Source organism: Dunckerocampus dactyliophorus, chromosome 2 (genome assembly GCF_027744805.1).
Source record: "Dunckerocampus dactyliophorus isolate RoL2022-P2 chromosome 2, RoL_Ddac_1.1, whole genome shotgun sequence".
NCBI classification, from domain to species: Eukaryota; Metazoa; Chordata; class Actinopteri; order Syngnathiformes; family Syngnathidae; genus Dunckerocampus; species Dunckerocampus dactyliophorus.
In genome coordinates this window covers 43095219-43113496 of record NC_072820.1, presented here as the reverse complement: position 1 = coordinate 43113496, position 18278 = coordinate 43095219, and the positions used below count along the sequence as shown (strand labels likewise).

Sequence of the window (18278 nt, the reverse complement as noted above, 5' to 3'; positions counted from 1 at the left end):
AAAACGGGAAAAACAAGCATGCTGGGTGCATGTTTGTGGTGGTTCTAAGCCTCCAGTGTTTGTTTTTATCTTTGGACTAGAGCTTTGTCCGTGTTGAGCATTGCTGCTTTGATTTATCAAACCATTTCATTCCACTTTCCCGTCCCTCCCACATTCTTTAACACTCTTACCACACAAACACTAAACAACATCTTTACATCTTCCATAAATCTATGACCCCCTCTAGTGGTGGCAACTACGTATAGTGACCAAATTCAGGACCCTTTTGAGATCATGTAGGAATGGAAAATGAAAGTAGTGGTGATGTGCGATATGACCGATTTCCTTTCGAGTGACATTCAGGCTGGTATCGGCGATACCGATCCGATACCGTTAAAACTTTGCAAATTCACCTAATGTGTCTGGTAAATTTTAAGAAGCAGTCTATTTCGTATCATAGCATAACGAATACGAGACATTTAATGTATTGAATTATGCATTAAAATAAATGTATGATTTAATAATGAATTTAAGTCATTTATTTATTTTAAACCATGAAGTATATTGAGGTGATTTACAATATAGCCAAGCTAATATACAACCAGAGAAAAACAGAGGACAAAATCATATCAGAGATTTCAGAGAAAGTAAAATAATCCTGTGATGACAAAGCTTGTATATTAACAATGTCCTCATTTCAGTCTCAACAGAGACTGGGAGTGAGAAATGTGCTGTGCCTAAATGAGAGCGCGTACTGAATAAGAGGCGGCTTCTAATCTTTTTAACACAGTTGTTGTGTTGTCACACTTGGCCCCCTCCCCCTCCCCTGCCTTCCCCCTTCTCACAGGTGTGCTGTTGTTGGTTAACTGCCTGTTGTTCCAGGCCTACAGTATGCTAAGGGCAGCCAAGGTCATGCACCACAACCTGCTTCAGAGGGTCCTGCGAGCGCCCCAGGCCTTCTTCGAGAGCACCCCCGTTGGGCGGTTATTAAACCGCTTCAGCAAAGATGTGGATGCCATAGACTCCCTCCTTCCACATCAAACTGACATATGGATGCGCACTTTCTGGTACACACTGACTGTGCTGCTCATATGCTCTGCCCTCACCCCCGTGTTCCTCATAGTCATAGCCCCGTTAATGGTGCTCTATTGGTGGGTTCAGGTAAATAGTAAACAAGTCTGTCACATGCATGTCTGAGCGTGTTGATGATGACAGTGCGTGCTGGTTTAGGTCTGACCGAGTAGTCCTAGCAGTGGCTTTTAGTGGTTTACTAGTCAGATGTTAGTGTGACACGGTCCAGAACCACTTGGCGACACCTATAATCTACAGTGTAAGTGATGTTTACATGCAATCACCATGACAATCCAATCTCAAAGCTCTGGAGGCAGAAATAATGTTATTGCGTTGATCTTTATTCATCCTTCTCATTGGCCAAGAGTGTTTCACCACATTTTTTGGAGGCTACAACCTCATTTAGCAGAAGCCTCAGGATTTATACTGCTCAAAACATAAAGGGAAAAGTCAAATCACAAATCCTAGATCTCTATGAATGAGATATTCTGGAGAATCTTTAATGAGTACCTAAGAATGTAAGAATGGTCACTGGACACACAAATCATCAAATCATTGAGGACTGCATTCAGAACCAAGGATGTTGTATGGCGCACACTAGTGGAGGTCAAGCCTTTTAAGCCACTCTCAGAGAGTCTGTTTATGAGAGGAGTGTCATGTAGATTATTTTGTAGGACTCTGGCAGTTCTCCTTCTGTTCCTCTTTGCACAAAGTAGCAGTTTTTTTTCTATAGCTATGTGTACCAGCCTGTCTCCTGGTATCTTGCCCATTGGTACTAAATAAAATAGGCCAAAAAGGATGAGAAAATGCAAATCTATGGCCACATTCTTCAGTTTCTTCAGAGGGCTTGTCTTGATGGACTTTTCACCAGTTGTCTATCCCATTTACAGGTGAAAGTTGATTCACAGTCATTATTGCTTCCTAAATGGACAGGTTGCATTACTGACTTGTAGGTACACTGTGATTATTTTGTGTTCCCTGTAATTTTTGAGCAGTATATACACTGAGTGAAGCATGCTGTTGCTGCAGTATATAAGGGGCAGCATGGCTCGTGTGGTAAAGTGATCATCTGGCAACCTGATGGCTGCTGGTTCAATCCTCTGACCATGTCAAAGTGCCCTTGGGCAAGATAGTGAACGCCTTGTTGCTCCTAATGTCAAAGCGCTTTGAGTGAGTGCCTTGAAGGTAGAAAAGCGCTCTCGAAGTGAAAGTCCCTTTACATTTACATAGTCAGGCTTACAGTACGTGGGGGATTTGGTATTTTAGGAAGTATTGAAATCTGTGACTTAATTCCTGTGACTTAATCACGAATGTTCTGTGTCACAACCAGAAAATTTATAGTTTTCTTGGATCAGCGAGACAAAAAATAGTGTTTCTGAAGATATACACTCCTGATCACATTATAAGACCTTTTGAAAAATTGCAAGAATTTACATGTTGCACTGTTGCATCTTAAGTCGAGCTTCAAAATGCAAAATAGGAGTGAGACAAACAAAATTTGAGTAAGGAATTTATTGCAAACAACCATTAAATTGAAATCGTTTTTTTCTCTTCGGAGAATAAAACTTTCTTCCACCTTCCATGTCCCATGTTTGGTGCTCTCGTGCAAATTCCAAACGGACAATTTAGTGTTGTTCTTAAAGCCCTTGTCTCGCAGATGGCGTGTGATGGTTATTGGACTGCACTCGGCACCAGTAACAACGTTCATTTGAGCTGAGGATCCTCTTTTGTCTTGACGGACAGCCAGTCGGATCCCCCGGATGAGGCCCGGTGACATTTTTCTTGGATCTATTACTTGACTTTTTGTTCCATATCCCTCAGGATCTTTGAAGAACTTTAAAATGAGTGTCTTACTGCGTCCAACCTCAGCAGCAATGGTGTGCTGAGAGAGGCCTTGCTTACGCAGCTCAACAATCTGACCGCACTCAAGGAGAGAAAGCTTTTTTCCTTTGCCATCAAAAGATGTCACCTGGCAGAAAATGACTTTGAATCCACATTTTTACCAAGATTTTGGGTTTTAAAGGCTCTGGTCTTAAACCTTTGATCAGCTGATGAACAGCCTATTTCACTTTAATGCGTGTTTGCAATAAATATATATATTTTGTTGTCTCACTCACATTTCTACTTTTTGCATTTTGAAGCTCTACTTAGAACCTCCTTAAGATCCAGAACCGTTCTTAACATGTTGATCAGGAGCGTATTTCTATATCATATGTCGTTCGGGAGGATATGAGTCGATGGGGAAACTTCAAGGAAAATTGCACATTAAAAAAAATGTGCCCATCATCTACAATCCTTATATGAGCTCATTAATGCACGTAATGGGATGCACCTATCCCCTCTACGAAGCCTACTATTAAAACCCCTCCAACAAGGTTTTATTGCTTTATATCCATGCTGTAACCATGTAGTGACAGGCACATTCATGATAACTTGTACTACTTATAGTATATTACTGTATTTTGGTCATTTTTAAACATTACTGGAGCTTCCTTCTTGGGCGCTTTGATTTCACATAGCAACATATGAAGGAACGCTACACCTAGCATTCAATTTACAAAAACACAGGAGCAGTGGCCGCAGCTTTAATGTGTAGCGTTACCTTTCGGTAGTGGCCTGACGTGTTGTGAGCGTGGCACTGACGCCCTATGAACGAGTGTCTGATGAAGCTAGTTGCTACCCGGCTAGTAGCTAGCCGGTGTGGTGTGGCCAGGTGTCACAATGCCAGTAAAGTAGTTCTTCTGCGTAACAATGTTAATAACAATAATAATAACAATGTTGCTGTAGCTTGGTTAATATGCATGTAAATGAAGCATTGTTGGCGGTTTCTGGAAGTTTTTTCAGGAAGCTTTATAGGCGGAATAGTTGCATCCCATTATTTGCGTTCTTAGCTGTCTTTCTTTAGCTGTTTTTATATCTTTAGAATGCACAGACGTGTCTTCAAGGCTCACTTAAGCATTGTGGATGATGAGCAAATTTTTTTTTTAAAGTGCAGTATTTCTTTAGTCTTGAGCAGTTTTCAAACTCCTTGTATCCTTATTTAATGAAATTATGTGCATTATTTCTCCAGAAAGCTGTCTTTTTGTCACAAGATAATGTCATTACATCACCTACGTCAGATAATATCATTATTCCTGCCACTGGAGCAGCTTAAACATTCTACGTGAAGTCACGAGTGGTGTCAGAGCCAGGCGAATTGTGTTTTCTGAAAAAAATGTACCGTATTTCTTCCGTGTGTTAATTCTGCTTATTTCCTTTAAATCTGTAAAAATTATATTGCAGATTGGTATGGTTAATTTACAACATTAACTAACGGAGATTCAGAGTGTAATTTATATGTTGATTGAGATCTGTTGTCATTTTGATTTAAATATAATAGAAAATGTTATTCTCCGTTGCCGAGCATCATTCCTATGCATTTGATTGTCTATTTAGCGTACACACGGTTACAGTACATAACAGATTACACAGTTGAACAATCCAACCAATAATACAAAACAAATTAAACTTGATTATTATCATGATTTTTTTGTAAAAAGATATTTGCAATCCAAACAAGCACACACATGAAATGGAAAATGTATGCACGCCATTTAGTGTTTTCTCTTCTTTAATTCAGTACTAACATAAGCTTAATCAATCTTGTGATCATTCTCCCTTCTCTGCATGGCCATTGGCTGTTTAATGTTTCCGTCAAAGTGTCTTCTGTTGCCTGACTACTCACAAAAACCGAAATGATGACAGGCTTACTTACTGTACTAACACTTGGAATAAGTATTTGCATGATACACTTAATGTGCAACAAAGCACCTGCAGTCCAAGCTTGACATTTACATGCGGCAAGGTCTGTAAATATTTGCTAAGAAGTGATTTGCATGCTGACTGAACTCTCCTCAGACGACCTCAGGTCACATTAACAACCATTTCGAAATATCTGACAAGCGTTGCATGTTTTTCTTTTAGCCCAGGCTTGTTACTGTGTGTGATTGTGGAAGCATGTGTGTGTACATGTCATGATACATTATTTATTTGCAATGTCTCAAACTGTGTAGTTGATTGTTTGGTTGTAATGCCATGTTTGTTTTTCTCCCCCCAACACCCTTAGAGATTTTATGTTGCCACATCTCGGCAGCTAAAGCGTCTGGAGTCTGTCAGCCGCTCGCCCATTTATTCCCATTTCTCTGAAACCATCACTGGCTCGAGTGTTATCCGAGCCTTTGGTAGATGCTCTGCCTTCGTTTTGATGAGTGATATGAAAGTGGATGAGAACCAGAAGAGTTACTACCCGGGTATAGTGTCCAACAGGTATGTACCTGCTTTATTGTTTCTACAGTACCTATTTGCAGCAGCAGCTCTGTTGCGACATTCTCAAAGTTCTGGATTCCCCTCTGGGCTGCTTCTTATGGTATAGCTTTTTGTGGGTATGTATGTGATCGGCATATGCCGATCAATGCCTTTCAATACCAATCACAAAAAACAATCACCTGTGACCTGTTGAGATCCTTGTGTGCAGTGTAGTGTCCCCTCCACCTTGCCCTTACACCGTGCAGGCGTGCTGGGCTACTATCGCCCGTATCTGTGTGGCAGACAGAAGTCTAAGCCTTTCCCAGCGGTGGAAGACACCGGGTTCTGCCGACACCTTTCTCATGTGCTGCCTGGAAGTCCTGCGCGAGCGCCATCAGACAAAATACGCTCACATCGAAAGTCTCTGTAAAAAGAGGGCGTCTCATCTTCTGTAAGTTTCACAAGTGATGTACAGTCGTCCCTCGTTTATCGCGATAAGTGAATTTCCGCAAAGTATGATTCAATATTAATAAATATGATATTTTCGTAGTGTACTGGTTTATAGCATTGTTAGAGCCCTGTAGACATGAAATAACACCCCTATAGTCACCTTTACACTCTTTGTTTACCACACTTACCTCAACTGTAATGCGCAGGCTGCGGAATCACTGCAGGGACACGAGATGGCCCCAGCTTTAAACATAGCACGCTCCAAAGCTAACTAGTTAGCTTCCAGTTTGTTTATTCCAAACTGGGGATGCGCCGATCTGGGTTTTATGCTGCCGATTCTGATCATCCATGAGTGAAATTGTCCTATACCGATCACATGGATTAAGTACGTTTTTCAATTTATTTATGAGTTCCATTGGCCAGTTGTGCCGTGTGAGGGGGAAAAGTTAGGACAATTCCACGGTCCCCTGACTTCCAGGCCCAAAAAATACTTTAGGTAATTATTAAAAAATAAAAAGAGGGCCCAAGGTGATTTATTTTTCATGGGGCCCAGAATTCCTGGCTGCACCCCTGCTATATGATGTGAAAAAGGGAACCAAAAGTCACTTTAATTTAGACAAAAACATCTTTTACCTACTTTTTCAAGAGAACATATATCACTCGTGAACCTTATAGACTATATATAGAGGATGAGACAACTTCTTTAAGGAGACTATGAGAGTACATGTTTTTCCATTTGATATCACAAATGGCAGGTAAGTTCCACATGGCAGACATGTTTGTTTTGGCTTTGTGGAGTGTGAAGGAAAGTGGGCGAAGGACGCTTCTTCAAGAAGTCAGAGCAGGACACTACACTGCACACAGGGATCACGACAGGCTGCAGTAGCACTAGCAGAGGTGATCGGCTTTTGCGATCGGTATCGAAAGGCATTTATCCGCGTATGCCGATCACGTGCTTTTCCACAGAAATCGGCCGATATTGATTGGTGGCCGATTGATCGGAGCACCTTGAATCAAATTAACAAATTGCGTTTCATAGCTCAACCACAGAAAATGAACAATGACTTAATTATTAAGTATTTTTAATACTTTAACACTTCTCTCTGGCAGAGTAAATCTGTTGAGCACTTGACGGCATTTAGGTATACAATTCTATCTGCTTTAAAGGCTGGACAGGACAGGGGTAAAAAAAAAAAAAAAAAAAAAAAAAAAAAAAAAAAAAAAAAAATTAATACTTTTAATAGTACTTGCACATTGAGAAAATACTACAAAAAAAATTGAATTTTCCACCAAATGATTTAACTTCTATTGTAAATTCTATTTATTTCCAAAATGTATACACAGTGGATCCCGCCATATTCGCGATGCAGCATTTGCATCCCCGCAATTTCCTTGATTTACTAATTTATAAATGTGTTATAGTAAAGCATAAAATGTAGAGCGTAACAATACAGCATGCATGTATGAATTAAGGACATGAGAGCCGCTAAAAATAAATCAATGTACTTTATTACGGTGTCAAAAATAGACGGTGTCTCGGTTGCTAATATTGTGTTGTTTTGGTTTCTTTGGTATTTTGCAAACTAGTGCAAGGTTATAAATCAATAAATATAATGAGGGCTCAATCGTGTTCAGTGCAGATCATTTCAAGAATATTTTCCAAAAATATTCCTTGTAATGTGATGTTTTTTAAACTAATGCAATTATTTCTTTATAGTTACTGTACAATGATTTCTTTATTTCTTGCTAACGCAATATTCATTTGATGTATATGAATGTTTGCGCTTATAGTTAATGTATTAATTCCTCATTTTTTCCGAAATAAACTAAACCAACTCTGAACTAATGCCATAAACGACAAATCATCTTTATGATGGCCGTCATTTTGTATTGTTTGACACTCCAAATCCGATGGCGATCGAACAGTTATCAGAATTGTTTCATTTTTGCATTTTAAAAAGTAACATGTTATCTATGCTGTAGTTGATTAAGTCCATTCCATGTTTCCATGTTTATGAAACCGTTGATATGTGAATATTACAACTGCCGTCTTATCAATTCAGTCTTACGTGACCGTGCTCGTGGGCACCTTGTTTCTTGCTGTACTCAGCGTGTGAACACAGGAATACAGCTGAATACAAACACTCGGTCCAGGGATGAGTTTCAGCTGCTTGTTCACCTCAAGTGCATATATATGAGCTGTACTGTACAGTGAGTACCATAAGCACTGTGACTTTTGAGTAACACACAAGGAAAACAACAGCAATCACATCAACAACCAATACCTTCAGATTTGCTTTGATGAAATAACATTGTTCATCTAATGTATGTCATGCAGATGGCTCGGCATTCGCATAGAGTTCATTGGGAACTGTATCGTGCTGTTTGCTGCTCTGTTTGCTGTCACTGGAAAGGAAAATTTAAACCCTGGCCTCGTGGGTCTATCAGTGTCCTACGCTTTACAGGTAACAACCATATACAGTTACGAGCTAGAGCGGGGGTGGGCAAACTTTTCAAAAATTGTATCTGCACCGTATACATACAGTAGTACATACTGTGTAACACCTATAATTTAACAGTCCACCTGGAATTATTTGTCTTATTTTAGCTGTGTGTGTCATAGAATTTACTGGACAGTGGAACCTCGGTCGGCGTCCGTCCCGGTTAGCGTGCTTTTTGGTTAACGTTGAAATTTTAGGCCTCAGTTTGCATACATTTTCCGGTTACCGTACAATATGGCGCGCCCCTTGTCGTGTTATTAATACACTGTGTGAGTCTGTGTTCTTAATGTATTTTTTAGCACTGTTTTATCACTGGATCCTGTTAGCATCCTTAGCTTACTAACAAAATGACAACCGAAACCGAAAGTCAGCCCAGTCTATGATGATGTCATCAGAGGTTGACTCACAAAAATGTTAACACAAACACGATTTTATAGTTGCATGCATAAAACAATTCTTAGTGCAATTGAAATGGCAAATGAAAGGGATAAGTAAACATTGAGGTTACTTTTACTTTTATTGAAGATTTCCAAAGACATGATATGGCAGGGAAGATGCCACACGGACACTATCTTCCTGTTTTGTCACAAGTTATTTCTTCAGTTCAATAGTGTTTCTCATCTTCTTTATCAAATTGCTGGCAATTGCAACTTCTTTGGCTCCATTTTAGGTTATTGAGGTGAGAAACACTATTGAATTCAGGAAATAACTCATGGCAAAACAGGACAGTGGTGTTCGACAGGAAGGTGCATCGCTGCCATATCCTGTCTTTGGGAACAGTCATGTCAAGAATCACGTCTTCAATGAAGGTAAAAGTAACTTTAAATTGTCATTTGTCGCTTTCATTCAGAATTTATGCATGTTTACATGCTTTTTGAATTGTTTTCTGCATGCGACTATAAAAACGTGTTCTGTGTGAATATTTTTGCCATTCCCAAAGGGATTAATTGTATTGGCATTATTTCTTATGGGAAAATTTGATGTGGTTATCGTCCGTTTTGGTTAGAGTCGGACCTTCTGGAACAAATTAATGACGTTAACCAAGGTTCCTCATGTCAGGGTCTTTCTTTTCAGGACTACTTTGAACGTCTGGCAGTTTGTGTTTTGTGTTACTGCATGCTAAAAGTGTTATACCAGGGTAGGACCTCAAAAAAATGATTGAATTTGACAGGTTTTTAACTTAATAAGACACCCAGAATGCCAAAAATAACCATGAATGAAGGATTTGGGATTTACAGTATGAACTATAAAACACTGAACATCACGAAGGGGTAGGATTAAATGTGACCCGTGCAAGTGTAGCCATATGATGCTACTTTTTGCAGTTATGTTATGCATGTTTGAAATAAACTAAACAATTTCTATTAACATATTTGTACGTACAGTTGCACTAAAAAATTATCCAACACCCATTGTAAATGACATGTGTTTATTTTTTGTTATTGTTTTCATATTAATAATTGTATTTTTATTTTTTCAAAATATTTTAGTGATTTTGTGATTGTGATATTTCAAGGACTGAGAGATTGAAATTGTTTTGCATTGCTGGCTTATTGCAGAGAAAATAAATACTGTAGAATTTACAAAGAGGTTGTATATTTTTGAGTGCAATTATAGGGCGTAAAACCATTTTTCACCCATTAAGTCATTTAAACATTTTTCATGGTGTTAAATTGGTGTCATACCTGTGTTTGCAGGTGACCATGTCTCTAAATTGGATGGTGCGGATGACTTCTGATCTGGAGAACAACATCGTAGCAGTGGAGAGAGTGAAGGAGTACTCTGAGACCCAGACTGAGGTTTTAACACAACAAATATAAAAACGTTGTGTATAAGCTTAGCTTAATGCCTTTGCTTTTAATGTGGAATGGTAGTGAGAGTAACTGTTTTGTAAGCTACAGTATAAATACTGTAAGTGCATTATTTACTTTTCCAAATGAAAACTGCAATGGAATAACAGATCAAGGTACATTAATGTATATTCTGTCCTCCAGCCAAATCATGTCCACAACACAGCATTTATCAACACATTTACAGTATCTATCCAGTTTCTGGACCGCATGTCCTCTTAGGGTCACAGGTGGGCTGGAGCTGACTTTGAGCAAGAGGCAGGATACCTCCATTGTAGGACACATACAGTGTTGTGAAAAAGTGTTAGTCTACTTCCTGATTTCTTATTTTTTTGTATGTTTGTCACACTTAAATGTTTCAGATCATCAAACACATTTAAATATTAGTCAATGACAAACACAACTGAACACAAAATGCAGTTTTTAAATGAAACTTTTTGTTATTCAGGGAGAAAAAAATCCAAACCTACATGGCCCTGTGTGAAAAAGTGATTGTCCCCTAAACCTAATAAGTGGTTGGGCCACCCTTAGCAGCAACAACTGCAATCAAGCGTTTGTGATAACTTGCAATGAGTCTCTTACAGCGCTGTGGAGGAATTTTGGCCCACTCATCTTTGCAGAATTGTTGTAATTCAGCCACATTGGAGTGTTTTCCAGCATGAAGCGCCTTTTTAAGGTCATGCCACAGCATCTCAATAGGATTCAGGTCAGGACTTTGACTAGGCCACTCCAAAGTCCTCATTTTGTTTTTCTTCAGCCATTCAGAGGTGGACTTGCTGGTGTGTTTTGGATCATTGTCCTGCTGCAGAACCCAAGTTGGTTTCAGCTTGAGGTCACCAACAGATGGCAGGACGTTCTCCTTCAGGATTTTTTGGTAGACAGCAGAATTCATGGTTCCGTTTATCACAGCAAGTCTTCCAGGTCCTGAGGCAGCAAAACAGCCCCAGACCATCACACTACCACCACCATATTTTACTGTTGGTATGATGTTTTTTTCTGAAATGGGGAGTTACTTTTACGCCAGATGTAATGGGACACACACCTTCCAAAAAGTTCAGCTTTTGTCTCGTCACACCACAGAGTATTTTCCCAAAGGTCTTGGGGATCATCAAGATGTTCTCTGGCAAAATTGAGGCAAGCCTCAATGTTCTTTTTGTTCAGCAGTGGTTTTTGTCTTGGAACTCTACCATGCAGGCCGTTTTTGCCCAGTGTCTTTCTTATGGTGGAGTCATGAACACTGACTTTAACTGAGGCAAGTTGGGCCTGCAGTTCTTTGGTTATTGTTGTGGGGTTTTTCGTGACCTCCTGGATGAGTCGTCGCTGCGATCTTGGGGTCATTTTGGTTGGCTGGTCATTCCTGGGAAGGTTCACCAATGTTCCATGTTTTCGCTATTTGTGGATAATGTCTCTCACTGTGGTTCGCTGGAGTCCCAAAGCTTTAGAAATGACTTTATAACCTTTTCTAGACTTATAGCTCGATTAATTGCAGTTAAGTTACGTTTTAACGGGGAGGCAATCACTTTTTCACACAGGGCCATGTCGATTTGTACTATTGTACTTTTTATGCTGGTTACCACCGTATACCCCTCATGTAAAAGACAGAGGTGAAATATTGCGTTCTTTCATTTCAAAGTATGCATTTGTGTGAACAGGCAGCCTGGGAGGTCGAGGACAAGAAGCCCCATGCCGATTGGCCCATGAAGGGGAATGTGGAATTCCATGACTACAGCGTTCGATACAGGGAAGGACTGGATCTGGTCCTGAAAAACTTGACACTGAGTGTCAAAGGAGGGGAGAAGGTAAGGGTGGTGGGAAAAAAAGCGGTGGAAGTGGGAGGATGCTGGGCCGTCAGATTTGGCTTTGCTAATCTCTTTGCCCTGGATATGTTTTGTACAGATTGGTATTGTAGGTCGCACAGGAGCAGGCAAGTCGTCCATGACGCTCTGCCTCTTCCGTTTGCTGGAAGCTGCTGAAGGGGAGATCTCCATTGATGGTGTAAAGATATCGGAGATAGGCCTGCATGACTTGAGGTCCAAACTTACGATCATTCCACAGGTACACACACACATAAAGTGCACTTGAAAAACACAGCATAAAAAGCAGAATAGCACTTAGTAAAGCACTGCAATCAGCAGCGTATGCTCTGACAAGAACAGTAGATGGCAAGGAAGTACTCCCTCTACCTCCTCAGGCGATATTAACATTTTGTCAAAGACAATCAACATGCCTCCCATTCTTGCTGTTGTTTGTTTTTTTTAATGTTCCAACTATTTCAACTTTCTTCTCAAATAATTTAAGTACATTTTCGATAGATAACATAAATAAATAATATTTTTTCTTTAATATTTCAACTCTAGGCGACTAAAATGACATTATTTTTCCTCATGTTACGAGTTTATAGTTTTTTCTCATTAGTATACAACTTTTTTCTTCATATTTTGGCTTTATTCTCGTAAAATTACAGCTGTTTTTTGAAATTCCTGCTGTTGTTTTTGTTTTTTATTTTCCAACAATTTCTTCTTATTCCTTCTTCTAATTAGGATTATATCACCATAATATTTTTACTTTATTCTTTTCACATTATACCTTTTTCCGCAAACATTTTTTGTTGTTTCTTTTCATATTAGGACTTTAAAAAAATAACGTCTTTCTTTAATTAAATGAAATTACGCTATTTTCTTTACAACATTATGTTATTCTTGTAAAATTACAGCTTTTTCTCGTTATAGTTCAACTTTTTTCCTCTCAATATTTAGATTTTATTCTTGTAAAATTACCACTGATTTTGCTGAATTTTTGCTGCTGCTGCTGTGGGATTTTTTTCAATTTATCTGTTAGATTTTATTTTTAGAATGTGCCGCAGGCCGATAAAAGCTGTCCTTTGGACATCCCTGACGTAGAGTGTCTGTCTGAGTGATTTTCTGGTTTATGCCTTTTTTCTTCTGCTTTGGCAAGATGACAAGAAAGGCCCTGACAAAAGTACAGACGTCTGCCAAGGTGGAACAGTTGCAGTCCGCATCAAAGTCAAAGTGTGTTCATTAAGAAAAATGGCACACAGCCACACTGCTCTGCACCCATCCATCCTTTTTATCACTTCATAACAGCACAGCATTGCAGCAAGTTTTTATTTGAAAATTGCAAGAACTCTCCACTTGTAAAAAGCTCCTCACCAAAATATACTGAAAATGAATTTGGCGGAGAGCGAAGATTGTTGTTTGACCAACAAACGACAGCCAAAATACTTGGCAGAGGTCACTATCATGGCCCCCGAAGTCCTAGATTCCACTGCAGACCTGCAGGTGATGGTGTTGCACATTCCAAACTGGTTGCCACACAGCATGCTTTTTGTACGCCACACATTTTAAAAATTGAATGGGTTCATATTTGGCCAGTGTACTACCCCTCATCAGTATTGATTATCTGGTACTTCCAGGTATTGTAGGAAACAGCAACGCCTCCAGTTGCTACACAACACTGTTCTATTTTTTGTTTTGTTTTTTATGAGCATGGCCTTAAACATCACCACTTTTAATGATGTTGCCAATGATGAACACAGTGGTATAACGTGTCCTACTACAAAGGGATGTACTACCATGCCCTGTTATTGGCTTTCCTGAGGGGTAACAGTAAGTATTTATTTAAGGTCTGGTCTGTATTTGTTAAAGCACATGACGCTCCAGGTGATAAACAAACACACAAACATGGAGGTAACTTGAAAAAAAAAACATAACCTCCCCTATTTGCGCTTGTAGAGGTAATGTTACATTTTATTCCTCAAGTTTAGGACTACCCCCTACCCCAGTGAGGATAAGCGGCATAGAAAGTGGATGGGTGGAAGTTTAGGACTATTCAATACATCCATCCACACATTTTCTATCGCCTTTCCTGCTGGAGCCTATCCCAACTGACTTTGGACGAAAGGCAGACACATCTATCTATCCTGGTGTCCAGTTAACCATTGAGCACATAGCAGTGGGGACTATGAGTGGGGACTGCATTTTTATTGTCAAAAGCGGTAATACTCCTTTTTGGCGGCCTTTGTTAGGGTACTGCAGCATTATACAGTGAGGGTTGGACTCTGCCAGGGCTGCCCTTTGTCACCAATTTTGTTCATTACCTTTAAGGACAGAATTTCTAGGTGCAGCCAGAGCGTTTAGGGGTTCCGGTTTGGTGGCCACAGGATTGGGTCTCTGCTTTTTGCAGATGATGTGGTCCTGCTGGCTTCATCGAGCCGTGACCTTCAAACCCACAGCATGCTCGCTCACTCCAGACTTCATTCATGTGCGTAAAGGCGTGTACCAAATAAATAATCAGAACAATTCCAAATAGGTCTGGAAATAGTTCACAAAGTCAGAGAAATATACAAGTAAACGGGCAATTGCACAAACGCAGTGTGAGCGCCAAGTCCAGCACTATGAATGGTTTTGTGCGTGACAATGTGTTGCTGTATGTCTGTCACAGGAGCCTGTCCTGTTCTCTGGAACACTGAGGATGAACCTCGACCCTTTTGAGAAGTACACTGACGAAGAGGTGTGGAAGGCTCTGGAATATTCCCATTTGCACAAGTTTGTGAGCAACCAGCCAGCAAAACTAGAGATGGAGTGCTCCGAGGGTGGCGAGAACCTCAGGTAAGTACGGTAGGTTCTGCATGCAAGCATCGAAGGTTCTAGGAGGAGCTGCGTTTTGATGTTCTTGTTGCATCATTGAAGTGTGGGCCAGAGACAGCTGGTGTGTTTGGCTCGTGCTCTCCTGAGGAAGACAACAATCCTCATCCTGGATGAAGCTACTGCTGCTATCGACTTGGAGACGGATGATCTCATCCAGTCTACTATTAGGACTCAGTTTGAAGACTGCACAGTCTTTACCATCGCACACAGACTCAACACAATTATGGATTATACAAGGTTGGAAACTTTGTTTTTTCTTTCAAAAAAGCAAGTAACGACAAACCTAGAGACTTTTTCTTGTGTTTTTGTAGACTTTTGTAGACTACTATTCCACACTATTCGGTCCGTGCCGATGAAGTCTTGGTCCTTTAATAGCACTTGAGCGTGTGACATGCAGTTCTCTGCTGAAAAGCTAGGGGCGCTGTTTTCCAGAGTCAACTCAGTGAGCAACAACAACTCTCATTGAGCATTAGCTTGTTAGCATCCTTCATCGCTAGCGTACAGTGGCAGTTAAAGAGAGACAAGGAGTGTTATTAGACCTCGAACTTACAAATGTGCTACAGCAGTCACTTATGGCAAATGTTGATCCGAAATCAGAGGAGAAGTTGGGCTGTACCCCTTCTGAACGACTCAACAGCCAATAGCTACTTTCCTGACAGAGGAGTTGGGAACACTGGCTGTACATGAGCCGAATATTCGATGTTTTCAGCTACGCCAGGGGTGTCCAAAGTGCAGCCCAGGGGCCATTTGCAGCCACGACTGTGGTTTGATTGGCTCTGCGGCATATTCTAAAAATATAATTTAACATGAAAACTTAAAAAAAAAAAAAAGACAACAACAGCAACAGCAAAAATCGGAAAAATCTGCAGAAATTTTACAGCAATAAAGTAAAAATATTAAGAGAAAAAAGTTGGAATCCAACGAGAAGAAGTCATAATTTTATGGGAATAACATAATATTATGAGGCGCATAAAGTTGAAATAGTAAAGATGTTATTTATTTAAAGTGGTAGTATTTTGAAAACAAATACAACAATGAATACAGTTGTAATTTTTAGAAAACTAGGTTGTGGAAAAAGTTACGAGAATAAAGTTAACAAGAATAAAGTTGACTACGAGGTGTTATTTCATGTTGAGAGGGCTCTAATAATGTTAAAAAACATATTTAGAAGATTGTAAGGATTGACAACTGTATCACAAAACTGGGATGCAGTTTTCTCTTGAAATATACAGTGGTGTGAAAAAGTGTTTGCACCCTTCCTGATTCCTTTTTTTTTTTTTTTTTGCATATTTGCATGCTCGTTTGTCACTAAAAATTCAAACCTCCATGGCCCTGTGTGAAAAGGTGATTGCCGCCTTGTTAAAACATAACAACAAACTAACATTTGTCACACCTGAGTTCAATTTCTCAAGCCACACCCAGGCCTGATCACTGCCACACCTGTTCTCCATCAAGAAATCACTTAAATAGGACCTGCCTGACAAAGTGAAGTCGACCAAGAGATCCTCAAAAAGCTGGACATCATGCCGAGAACTATTCAGAAACAAATGAGAAGGAAAGTAATTTAGATCTATCAGTGTGGAAAAGGTTATAAAGCCATTTCCAAAGTTTTAGGACTCCAGCCAACCACAGTGAGAGCCACTATCCACAAATGGAAAAAAACATGGAACAGTGGTGAACCTTCCCAGGAGTGGCCAGCCAACCAAAATGACCCCAGGAGTGCAGTGACGACTCATCCAATAGGTCTCAAAAGATTACACAACAACATCCATAGAACTGTTGGACTGACTTGCTGCAGTTAAGGTCAGTGTTCATGACTCCACCATAAGAAAGACACTTGACAAAAACAGCCTGCATGGCATAGTTCCAAGACGAAAACCATTGCTGAACAAAAAGAACATTAAGGCGTGTCTTAATTTTGCCAGAAAACATCTTGATGATCCCCAAGACCTTTGGGAAAATACTCTGTGGTCTGACAGACAAAAGTTGAACTTTTTGGAAGGTGTGTGTCCCATTACATCTGGCGTAAAAGTAACACTGCATTTCAGAAAAAGGATATCGTACAAAAGTAAAATATGGTGGTGGTAGTGTGATGGTCTGGGGCTGTTTTGCTGCTTCAGGACCTGGAAGACTTGCTGTGATAAATGGAACCATGAATTCTGCTGTTGACCAAAAAATCGTGAAGGTGAATGTCCTGTCATCTGTTGGTGACCTCAAGCTGAAACCAACTTGGGTTCTGCAGCAGGACAATGATCCAAAACACACCAGCAAGTCCACCTCTGAATGGCTGAAGAAAAACAAAATGAAGACTTTGGAGTGGCCTAGTCAAAGTCCTGACCTGAATCCTATTGAGATGCTGTGGCATGACCTTAAAAACGCGGTTCACCTTCCATTGTGGCTGAATGACAACAATTCTGCAAAGATGAGTGGGCCAAAATTCCTCCACAGCGCTGTAAGAGACTCATTGCAAGTTATCACAAACACTTGATTGCAGTTGTTGCTGCTAAGGGTGGCCCAACCAATTATTAGGTTTAGGGGGCAATCACTTTTTCACACAGGGCCATGGAGGTTTGGATTTTGTTTTTCTTCCTTAATAATGAAACATTCACTTAAAAACTGCGTTTTCTGTTCAGTTGTGTTGTCATTGACTAATATTTGCATTTGTTTGATGATCTGAAACATTTAAAGTAAGTTGCAAAAAAACAATGTATGTAACCTCTTCATGTGATTTACACAGTGTTGTGAGAAATACCTCAATGTTGTCTCTTTCTCTTTGCAGAGTGCTGGTATTGGACAAGGGGCAGATTGCAGAGTTCGATACCCCTGCTAGTCTCATATCTCAGCGAGGGCTCTTCTACGGAATGGCAAAAGATGCAGGACTGGTGCAGTAGAACAGGTCTTCAGGTTTTCAGAGTACTGCATCATTTGAATGGAACTCGAGGTCCAGCCTGCACTCCACAGCCGGAAACAGCAGTTGAAATGAAAACACCGACATCAGGTCATTTACGCTTTTTGCACTGAGAGTGCAGTCCTATCTGGTAAGAATTAAGAGTCGTAAATAAGGAAAACAAGCTTTACTCCTCCAAGTCTGAACTCAAGTGCCTTCTGCCAGCGGGAAAGAAAGCCAGTGAATGTATCATTTTCTAGTCGGCTGGCTCCGTTGCAAAAACATAACACCACAAACGCACCATTAGGAGGCTTTTTTAATTATTTTTTTTTAACTAGTGAAGATATTGTGCCACTGTGCTGTCTGCAAAAAAAAAACCTTTGTGATGAACCCACTTATTTTTGTACTGTGTCATTATTTAAGCTTTTTTTAAATGCATCTAGGGACGTTTGCTCAGTTAACTATGTGATTATTCTGTGAACCAAATCTATGAAAAGAAACTTGAATTCTGTACCACCAAAATATGAAATATGATAATGCCTTTATTAAAACAAAAAAGAAAAATCCAACAAGCTTGTGGTTGTAGATT

The 18278-nt window shown here is 39.9% G+C and overlaps 1 protein-coding gene across 6 annotated transcripts in view; it reads left to right on the top strand.

Annotated features, from left to right (window-relative positions):
* Positions 1 to 18278, top strand: part of abcc3 (ATP-binding cassette, sub-family C (CFTR/MRP), member 3) — a 74688-nt gene extending 56410 nt beyond the window's left edge. The window contains exons 22-30 of one of the 6 annotated variants that reach the window (XM_054756917.1): positions 827 to 1140; positions 5156 to 5355; positions 8123 to 8249; positions 9983 to 10084; positions 11788 to 11934; positions 12032 to 12190; positions 14597 to 14763; positions 14845 to 15039; positions 17582 to 18278. In XM_054756917.1, coding sequence (XP_054612892.1) covers positions 827 to 1140; positions 5156 to 5355; positions 8123 to 8249; positions 9983 to 10084; positions 11788 to 11934; positions 12032 to 12190; positions 14597 to 14763; positions 14845 to 15039; positions 17582 to 17693 — 1523 coding nt within the window. In that variant the 3' untranslated portion in view covers positions 17694 to 18278. Of the gene's footprint in view, positions 1 to 48; positions 1141 to 1182; positions 5356 to 5471; positions 7996 to 8122; positions 8250 to 9982; positions 10085 to 11787; positions 11935 to 12031; positions 12191 to 14596; positions 14764 to 14844; positions 15040 to 17581 lie in introns of those variants that run through there. The other 5 variants (XM_054756899.1, XM_054756926.1, XM_054756945.1 and 2 more) reach the window with 5 other exon arrangements.